At 56.9% G+C, this 11,139-nt stretch overlaps 1 protein-coding gene across 1 annotated transcript; it reads left to right on the top strand.

Moving 5' to 3' along the window:
- The first annotated feature begins 2,268 nt into the window (after window positions 1–2,268).
- LOC127542952 (collagen alpha-2(I) chain-like) lies at window positions 2,269–4,099 on the top strand. Its single transcript, XM_051968903.1, has 2 exons — window positions 2,269–2,370; window positions 3,139–4,099. The coding sequence occupies exons 1-2, from the start codon at window positions 2,284–2,286 to the stop codon at window positions 3,787–3,789; spliced, it is 738 nt and encodes a 245-aa protein (XP_051824863.1). The 5' UTR covers window positions 2,269–2,283; the 3' UTR covers window positions 3,790–4,099.
- The last annotated feature ends 7,040 nt before the right edge of the window (window positions 4,100–11,139 follow it).

An 11,139-nucleotide genomic window follows, 5' to 3' on the forward strand; every position in this document is an offset into this window, starting at 1 on the left:
TTGCCTTGGTCTTCTTTCCCCCCCTCACCACGGCCTGCCCGGCCTCTGCCCCTGCCGCCCCCGGGACCTCCTCCCTGCCCCCGACTTCCAGTTACGCCCCGATGCCCTGAGAGACGCCCCCATGGGCCGCGGGGGGGCCCCCTGGGGTGCGGACCTTGGGGACGGGGCCGATTCAAGGAGCCTTTGGGCCGGGAAGCCCCGGTCTGCCCCCAGCTTCCTCCTTCACAGAGAAGGAGGGAGACCCCTGGGCTCTGGAAAGGGGGAGGGGGGAAGGCCCACAGGAACGTGGGGGTCTCCAGCCCAGCGGGTCTGTCCTGGGAGCCCCTCTGAGTTAGGCCTGAAGAAAGCGGGTGGGAGACGGGGCGGGGGCTCCCGGGCTGTCCCGGCCCAGACTGTACCGGCGGGCTCGGGCGCAGCGGGGCCCCGAAGGCTCCCCCTGCCCTGGCTGGCTCCCTGCCTGAGGGCTGCAGTTTCCCCGCAGCCCCAGGGGCGCCCCCTCTGCCTGCCCCAGGGCCCCGCAGAGCCGGGGAAGTTGTGGGGGAGACTGCGGTGCGACGGGAGCGCGAGACCCGGCCCCAATAAGTGCCCTGGGGGGTAAGAAGCTCCTTGTTTGGGTCTGGCCCAAAGGGCCGGCCCCGCGGTTCGGGGGCAGCTTCCAGGGAAAACAGAGGACACACGGAGGCTTTCTCACCCCGCAGGGGCCTCGGGGGGCAGAGAACTCGACCACCCCGGCCGTCACCGCAGGGACCCCCGGCCGGGCCCGCCGACTCCCCGGGCCCTTACCGGGCCCACAGGAAGGAGGGAACGGGGCAGGGGGCACATTCTGCCCTAGTGATGCTCAGCGGGGTGGGAGCCAAGGGGCAAGAAATCGTCCCCCCCCCTCACCCCCCGCCCCAGCTCCTCGTCAGTTGGGGCCAAAGGACTCAGAGCGGGAGGAGGCCAGAGAGTCCACTGACTAGAAGGCTGCCCTGTTACAGAGGGGGAAACTGAGGCTCACGGGGGCCGGGGAGTGGTGGCTCCCTGACTGGCCGGTGGGAGTCCCCCCGGGGGGGAAGCTGGGGAGGCCCCGGGACACTAGAAAGGCCGCTCTGGGGAGGTTCTGTCACTGGGCCGGACTCAAGGCTGTTCCTAGGCCTCGGGCTCCCGGGCTGCTGCCCCCTGGAGGATGGGGGAGAAGGGTGGGGGAGAAGGGGGCGCTGGGGGCAGGTGGATTAGCCCAGGGCACTAGCGCCCCCTCAGGGTGCCATCGGGGTGAGGCAGAGAAGGGCCGGGGGACCCCCCTGAGGCAACAGAGGGGGCTCAGGGCTCCCTGGAGGGGTTTTCGGGAGCCAAGTCAGGCCCATCAGCCTGCAGCTAGCAGGCTTGGCCAGCTTCCCCTTGTGCCCAATGAAGGGGGAGGACGAGGGCTGGGGCCCCACGGCCCGTCCAGCTGTCAGGGAGGAGCGGCCGGCGGCAGGGGGAGAGCAGGCACCGAGGCAAGCCCCAGCCGGCTCCCGGAGAGGGAGGCCGGGCCAGGCCAGGGAAGGTGGTCGGAGGCAGCCAGGGCAGGCCTTGCTCGGAAATGCCCCAGCAACCAAAGGGAGAGTGTCGGGGGGGGGGGGGCGAGACCTGGGGAGGGGGAGGGCCATGCTGGTTGGGAGCAGAGGAGGCGGCTGGGAGCCATGCTGCTGCATGTGCCCTTTGGCCCCGGCCTCCTGCCCCTCCGGCCCCGGCCTCCTTCCCCTCCGGCCCCGGCCTGCTGCCCCTCCGGCCCCGGCCTCCGTCCCCTCCGGCCCCGGCTTCCTGCCCCTCCGGCCCCGGCCTCCTTCCCCTCCGGCCCCGGCCTCCTGCCCCTCCGGCCCTGGCCTCCTTCCCCTCTGGCCCCGGCCTGCTGCCCCTCCGGCCCCGGCTTCCGTCCCCTCCGGCCCCAGCCTCCTGCCCCTCCGGCCCCGGCCTCCTGCCCCTCTGGCCCCAGCCTGCTGCCCCTCTGGCCCCGGATTCCGTCCCCTCCGGCCCCGGCCTCCTGCCCCTCTGGCCCCGGCCTCCTGCCCCTCTGGCCCCGGCCTCCTGCCCCTCCGGCCCCGGTCTCCTCCCCCAACACAGCAGGCCCTTGGACTACCAGGCTGCTGGGGCCCGCTTGTGGATGTGGCCCCGGCCCGTCTGCCCTCCCCCAGGCCTGCTGGGGCTCAGTGGTGCAGGACAGCGGTGTCAGAGATCCCCTCCCCCGGGGAGCCGAGCCCCAGCATGCGGGGGTCCGGGGGCAGTTGGGCCTGAGGGAGGGGCTGCCAGCTGGGGGAGCGGGACATGGGGGGAGGGGCCTCCAGTCCCTGGATACAGCAGCCAGTCACAGTCAGGCCAGATGCTGAAGAACTCCTCAGACATAACATGCAGGTGAGAGGCCCTGCCCGGGCACCAGGCCCCGTGCCGGTGCTCCCCGAACCCGGGGCCCCTCCCCAACACCCGGGGTCCCTCCTCAACACCCGGGGCCCCTCCCCAGCACCGGGAGCCCGGGGCTGGGACCCTGTTGGACAGCTGGGGACCAAGGGGCTAACGGCAGGGACATGGCCGCCCCTGGGGAGCGCCCGGCCGGGAGGGGGGGGAGGATGGGAGAGCCTGGGCCCGCTCCCGACCCTCCCAACCCCGCCCGCACCCCGGTGCGGGGGCTGCGACCCAGCTCCCCCCAGCGGGCCCTTCCACAAGTGGGGCCGATGGGGTGTGTGTGTGTGTACTTTTTGTGCTTTATTCACTGGGGTCGTGCCGTGTTTTGGGGGTGGGGAGCCCCGGGTCCCCCCCACGCGATGGGGAAATCAATCCCCCTGGGGGGGCCCGAGGCCCGTCACCGTGACCACCCCCCGGCATTTGGGGTGGTGCCGTGTTTTGGGGGTGGGGAGCCCCGGGTCCCCCCCACGCGATGGGGAAATCAGCCCCCCTGGGGGGGCCCGAGGCCCGTCACCGTGACCACCCCCCGGCATTTGGGGTCACCGTGGCGACGGGGCGGGGCGCCGCCTCACAATTCCCCTGTGAGGTGGGCACGGGCGGTTGCCCGGGAGACGGGGGCCAGGAAATAAAAGGCCGGGAGGGGGAGCCGGCCCCCAGAACCTGCCACGTCCCCTCACCTGTGTGGCTATGTTGAGGCTTTTCCAACTGACTCCTGGCCAGGTTCCTCAGCGCAGAGCCGATGGAAGACCCGGACCTCAGCCACCTCCAGGGGCCCGGCCCAGAATGCCCCAGTTTCAGGCAGAAAGCATCCGTATCCCCTTTGCGGGACATGGGCGGGGGAGAGCCATGCCCCCCCCAGTGTTGCATCCTCGGGTGGTCCCGGCCATCCCCGACCTGCTGGTGACAGCCTTGGCCGCAGGGGGGGAAGGGATCCCCGGAGCCAGGCCCGGGGCTCTGGGCTATGGCCACTGGCCCCAGGCCTACTTAGAGAACCAGCATGCCGCCTTGTTCGGGGCCGGAGACGGGAGGATGAGAGTGAGCGTGCCGGGGAGGCGCAGTCCATTCTTTCCTGACCCTCATCGAGGCCGCCAGGCCGTGCCCCACGTGCGAAGACATCGAAGATCCCGCGCCCTCCCCGAGCTGCTCCTGGCCACGCTGGCCCGAACGGAAGGCGAGTTCTCGGGAGCCGGCTCCCAGGCCCTGGCCCAGGGCCCGCAGGCCTCGCAGGCGGCGCCAGACCCCACCGGCGGCGACAGAGCCGGGCCCGCCCCCTGGCCCCCGAGACCCCAAGACCCCGCCGACGGCCTTCCCCAGCCGGCCGGAAGAGCCGAAGACGCTCTCGGCGCCCAGAGCCCCTCGGGGACCATGTAACCAGGCTCCGAAAGAACCAGAGCCCGCCCCCTCGGCCCTGTCCCTCCCCTCCCCGCCCCCCTCCTCTCCCCCCTCCCCTGCCCTCGGGCCTTCTCCCTGCCCTCCCTCTCTGCCTCAAGGCTCCCACCAGCAGCCTCCTCGCGGGACATAGGAGAAAGGGAGGAGGTCCTCAGGGACTTCTCACCCCCTTGCTGTGACCCCTATCGCGGATTTATTCTTTGAAAGTTTGCTTATGTTACTCAACAGTTTGGTCTGAAGCTAAAAGAGCTCGCATGAATGCAAGAAGAAAAATAAACACCTTCTCTATTGAGCCTGCCTGGTCCTTTGGTCTTTCCCCCCCCAGCCTGCCGGGCCCCTCCACCCCCCGCCCCGGCCTGCGCCTTCCCTTGGGCTCCGGGCCTCTGCCCCTGCCGTCCCCGCAGCTTCCCCCCTTCCCTGATGCCTGAGAGACCTCCCCCCAGGCTCCGGGGGGCAGCTCCCCAGAGTGAGGAAGTGGGGGGGGGGACCAAGGGCTCCTTTGGGGAGGGAAGTCCCGCTCTAGACTCACTGTCCCCGGCTTCCTTCTTCACAGGCAGATGGGGGCCCCCCGTGGTGGTGAATGCGGGGATGTGGGGGGGACAAGGGCTCCTTTGGGGTGGGAAGCTTCGGTCTAGACTCACTGTCCCTAGGTTTCTCCCTCACAGACAAATGGGGGAGCCCCTTGATGTGGTGAGTGCAGGGGTGGGGGGGGATAAAGGCTCTTTTGGGGTGAGAAAGTTCAGTCTAGACTCACTGCCCCAGCCTGCTCCTTCACAGGCAGATGGGGGCCCCCCGCGGTGGTGAATGTGGGGATGTGGGGGGACAAGGGCTCCTTTGGGGTGGGAAGCTTCGGTCTAGACTCACTGTCCCTAGGTTTCTCCCTCAGACAAATGGGGGAGCCCCTTGAGGTGGTGAATGAAGGGATGTTGCTGGGAGAAGGGCTCATGTGGGGAGGGAAGCCCCCGGTCTAGACTCACTGCCCCTGGTTCCTCCTTCACAGGAGATGGGGGCCCCCCGCGGTGGTGAATGCGGGGATGTGGGGGGGATAAGGGTTCATTTTGGGAGGGAAGCCCGGGCCACTTGGCCTAGACTCTGTCCCCACCTTCCACCTTCACAGAAATGGTGGGAGAACCCGTGGGGCTCTGGGAACTGGGAGGGGGAAGGCCCACAACAACGTGGGGGTCTGTCCTGGAAATGCCTCTGAGTTAGGCCTGAAGAAAGCAGGTGTGACAGGGCCTGGGCTGTCCTGACCCAGACTATGCGCCAGCGGGCTCAGGCGCATCAGGGGCTCCCCCTCCCCTTGCTGGCTCCCTGCCTGAGGGCTGCAGTTTCCCAGCAGCCCCAGGGGCGCCCCCTCTGCCTTCCCGGACCATTCTCCCAAGTGAGAGGAGTTGAAAAGACCGGGAGCAGGAAAGGAGCCCCAGTCTATTGTCCCAGGAGTCGCCCTGGGCCAGCGCGTGAGACCGCTGAGACGGGACTGCCCCAGAGGGCCGGTGGCAGGCGGAGGCCACCGGAAAGATGCAGGAGGAGTTAGGGCTCTCTAACCCGGGCTGGGCTCCCTGGGGAGGGGAGAGGGGGCGGGCAGACAACTCTTTCATCCTGGCTGATAAAGCAGGGACCCCCGGGCAGCCCGCCCCCACCCTCAGCAGGCCCACGGGAGGGATTCTGCCCCACTGACCCTTAGCAGGGTGTGGGCCGAGGGGCGAGAACCGTCCCCGCCTCCCTCCGCCTCAGTTCCTCCTCTGCCCTTTGGGGTCAAAGGAAGCTCGACCTAGGGCTGGAGGAGGCCACAGAGTGCGCTGAATCAAAGCCCTTCTTGTTGTGGGGGCGGGGGGGCTGAGGCCCGTGGAGGCTCAGGTAGTGGCGGCTCCCTGCCAGGCTGTGGGGAGTCACACGGGTCAGGAGGCAAAGGCCGCTCTGGTGAGACTGTGTGGGCCGGGCTGGGTCGGGGGGGGGGGGGAGAGGGACTTCCCCTTGCCCTGGGAGGAGGAGGCCCCTCTCCCATCTCGGGTGGCCTCGGCCTCTCCCCTCCCCCGGGGCCCAGCTCTCTGCGGGGGGCCTGGCCCCCGGGACCCCTGAGAGCCGAGGGGCAGAGCTGGGCCCGAGCGTCCCCCGGCTGCCCTGGCGGGGGCCCTTGCTCTTTGCCCCCCAGGAGCCTCCAGTGCAGATAGTGCCCCAAGATCCCCCGTGGCAGCTCCAGAGGAGCGTTAGCACAGATCTCCGCCGAGACCAACTGCCCTTCTCGTCCCCAGGTACCAGCAGGGGGAGCCCCTCCCAGAAACCCCACCTCCCCCACCCCACCCACCGTGTGCCATGGCTATTTCCTCACACACACACACACACACCCAAACGCGCACACTCATACCCCCCACACAAAAATAGACAAATGCCATACAAACACCACTCATGCATACAAAAATACACCTCACAAATGCACCCAAATACACACACTTACACAACACACCAACCAAAGATGCCATAGAAAGACACACATGACACATACAGTCACATGAGCAAGATACACACGCTTCTTGGAAGCATCACACTGAAGCACCATCCATACCCTCACCGCACAAATGCACCTACACACACACATAAACTGAACCCACTTTATAAATACACACCAAAGTCAGATATGTCCCCCGCATATACGGCGCCGAGAAAAGCCCACATCAGACTCAGGGATGCATACAAATACCCCGCAGAAAACCAGGCAAACTACAGAAACATTGTTTATATATAAAGGCAAACACCCATAGAAACATGTATGTGTGTATATATATGCAAACACCTATAGAAACAGGTTTATATGTGTATATATATGCAAACACCTATAGAAACAGGTTTATATACATGTAGGCAAACACCTATAGAAACAGGTTTACACATACATACATGTGTGTATAGGCAAACACCTATAGAAACATGTTTATATATATAAAGGCAAACACCTATAAAAGCATATGTATGTACATGTATGTGTGTGTATATATAAACAACTATAGAAACATGTTTATATGTGTGTGTATAGGCAAACACCTACAAAAACATGTGTGTATGTATATGTATATGTGTGTATATGCAAACACCTATAGAAATGCATGTGTGTGTGTGTAGGCAAACACCTGTAGAAACATGTTTATATACATATAGGCAAAACACCTATAGAAACAGATATGTGTGTCTATGTATATATAGGCAAGCACCTATAGAAATGTGTGTGTGTGTGTGTGTGTGTGTGTGTGAGGGCAAACACCTATAGAAATATGCTTATATATATATAGGGAAGCACCTATAGAAACAGGTTTGTTTCTATAAAGGCAAACACCCATATATAAACGTATGTAAGCAACACCCCCCACACACACACTCCCCATACAAATACATGCATATCATGCATACTACACACTTACATATTCCACAACCACCACACATAGTATACACACACAAACACACAGAACATAGACACTGTACAAATACACACAAATCAAACTCCCACACACACCATACGAGTACACAAATGCACCAACACATACCACGCTCACACACACATCACCTACACAACACACAACCCAAGCACGCCAAAGAAATATGGACAGCTAGGGGGCGCAGTGGCTAGAGCCCCAGCCCTGAAGTCAGGAGGACGGAGTTTAAATCTGGTCTCAGACGCTTCACACTTCCTGGCTGTGACCCTGGCGAGTCACTTAACCCCGACTGCCTCAGCAAACAAACAAAAAATGGAAGCTGTGCACATCCGACTTCCATACACGCCATATAAAGCACACGCGGACTCCCATGCGTACACAAATCCCCCACCTGAGAATAACGCTCACACCGCACACAAACAAGCCCCGTGCTAATACAGACAACAGAAAAACGGCCCGCTCTATACGTATACACAAAACACGCACACTAGACACACAAATGCACGCGCAACACTCGTTACACATGTACAGCCCCTACCATAAATACACAAATACATATAGACTCCACACACAAAGACACACAGTAGGCACACAAATACATGCCCCACAGAAAACACAACACACAGTAGATCCACAAATACACACCACACAGAAATATACACATGTATATGAAGCACAGCAACACAAAGACACACAGTAGACACACAAATACACACCACACAGAAAACACACATATACAATCCGTATCAACACAAAAACACACAATAGATACACAAATACACACTACACAGCAAACACACATATATACAATGCACATCAACATAAAGACACACAGAAATACACACATGTATACAATGTACATCAACACAAAGACACACAGTAGACACAAATACACACTACACAGAAAACACACATATATACAATGCACAGCAACACAAAAACACACAGTAGATACACAAATACACGCCACACAGAAAACACACATATATACAATGCACAGCAACACAAAAACACACAGTAGATACACAAATACACGCCACACAGAAAACACACATATATACAATGCACAGCAACACAAAAACACACAGTAGATACACATGTATACAATGCACATCAACATAAAGACACACAGTAGATACACAAATACACACCATACAGAAAACACACCCATATACAATGCACAGCAACACAAAGACACACAGTAGACACATAAATACACCCCACACAGAAAACACACCCATATACAATGCAAATCAACACAAAGACACACAGTAGATACACAAACACACACCACACAGAAAACACACATGTATACAATGCACAGCAACACAAAGACACACAGTAGACACACAAATACACACCACACAGAAATATACACGTATATACAATGCACAGCAACACAAAGACATGCAGTAGACACACAAATACACACCACACTGAAATATACACATGTATATAATGCACATCAACACAAAGACATGCAGTAGACACACAAATACACACCACACAGAAAACACACCCATATACAATGCAAATCAACACAAAGACACACAGTAGACACAAATACACACTACACAGAAAACACACATATATACAATGCACAGCAACACAAAAACACACAGTAGATACACAAATACACGCCACACAGAAAACACATATATATACAATGCACAGCAACACAAAGACACACAGTAGATACACAAATACACACCATACAGAAAACACACATGTATACAATGCACAGCAACACAAAGACACACAGTAGACACATAAATACACACCACACAGAAAACACACCCATATACAATGCAAATAAACACAAAGACACACAGTAGATACACAAACACACACCACACAGAAAACACACATGTATACAATGCACAGCAACACAAAGACACACAGTAGACACACAAATACACACCACACTGAAATATACACATGTATATAATGCACATCAACACAAAGACATGCAGTAGACACACAAATACACACCACACAGAAAACACACATGTATACAATGCACAGCAACACAAAGACACACAGTAGACACACAAATACACACCACACTGAAATATACACATATATACAATGCACAGCAACACAAAGACATGCAGTAGACACACAAATACACACCACACTGAAATATACACATGTATATAATGCACATCAACACAAAGACACGCAGTAGACACACAAATACAAACCACACAGAAAACACACCCATATACAATGCAAATCAACACAAAGACACACAGTAGATACACAAACACACACTACACAGAAAACACACATATATACAATGCACAGCAACACAAAGACACACAGTAGACACACAAATACACACACACAGAAATATACACGTATATACAATGCACAGCAACACAAAGACATGCAGTAGACACACAAATACACACCACACAGAAATATACACGTATATACAATGCACAGCAACACAAAGACATGCAGTAGACACACAAATACACACCACACTGAAATATACACATGTATATAATGCACATCAACACAAAGACACGCAGTAGACACACAAATACAAACCACACAGAAAACACACCCATATACAATGCAAATCAACACAAAGACACACAGTAGATACACAAAAACACACCACTACAGAAAACACACATATATACAATGCACAGCAACACAAAGACACACAGTAGACACACAAATACACACCACACAGAAATATACACGTATATACAATGCACAGCAACACAAAGACACGCAGTAGACACACAAATACACACCACACAGAAATATACACGTATATACAATGCACAGCAACACAAAGACATGCAGTAGACACACAAATACACACCACACAGAAATATACACGTATATACAATGCACAGCAACACAAAGACATGCAGTAGACACACAAATACACACCACACAGAAAACACACACATATACAATCCGTATCAACACAAAAACACACAATAGATACACAAACACACACTACACAGAAAACACACATATATACAATGCACAGCAACACAAAGACACACAGTAGACACACAAATACACACCACAGAAAACACACCCATATACAATGCACAGCAACGCAAAGACACACAGTAGACACACATGTATACAATGCACATCAACATAAAGACACACAGTAGATATCCAAACACATACATATCCCACACAGGAGACACACAAATCTACACCACTCCCAAATACTCACATACCACACATTATAGACACACAAATACCCATACTACACACATGCTAGACATGTAAATATACACACCACACGCAAATACACGGTTTACATCGTAAACACACACGAGTACATCCCAATACTGCTGCCACACAAATGTCCACGCACCAGACATACAAATCCACAGCCCACACAAATAGATTCGCTGGCTCCACAAAAGCAGCCCCACACAGCGGTAGGCAATGGCGATGGCAGCTATGACCCTGCAAGGTGGCCCCGAAGATCCCCGGGTCACCCGGAGACTCGCACAGCCAGAGGGGAGAAGCAAAGACTCTCCTTCTGCCCAGAAGCCTTCAGGGGCCGTGTAATGGGGGGCGGTCAATGACTGCAATCCACCCTCAGGGCCCCTCTTCTTCCCTTGACTTCCTCTTGGGTCCCTCCCCCCCCCCCCACCATGGCCAGACTCCTCCCTGCAGAAGTCTCCTCCGTGGGCATCCGAGAGCTGCAGAAGGCCCGGATCGCCCTCCCACCCCCTGTCCTCCCACCTATCAGTGGGAACATGATTCTTTCGCTTTGAGCTTATGTTGCTTTGCCCTCTGCCTTCTATAACGAAAACAGCTTTCTTCAATTCAAGAAGAAAAATAAAGCTCTTTCCCTGGTGAAATTGCCTGTGGCCTTTAGGATTTTGTCTCCCTTCCCCACAGCCTGCCCGGGGTCCTC

The sequence above is a fragment of the Antechinus flavipes genome, chromosome X (assembly GCF_016432865.1).
Source record: "Antechinus flavipes isolate AdamAnt ecotype Samford, QLD, Australia chromosome X, AdamAnt_v2, whole genome shotgun sequence".
Taxonomy (NCBI): domain Eukaryota; kingdom Metazoa; phylum Chordata; class Mammalia; order Dasyuromorphia; family Dasyuridae; genus Antechinus; species Antechinus flavipes.

Bases quoted from the DNA above. Each gene is read 5' to 3' on its own strand.
- LOC127542952 (XM_051968903.1), top strand. From the start codon at position 2,284: ATGGGGGGAGGGGCCTCCAGTCCCTGGATACAGCAGCCAGTCACAGTC. The intron at 2,371-3,138 runs GTGAGAGGCCCT...ACTCCTGGCCAG, and splicing joins TCCTCAGACATAACATGCAG to GTTCCTCAGCGCAGAGCCGA.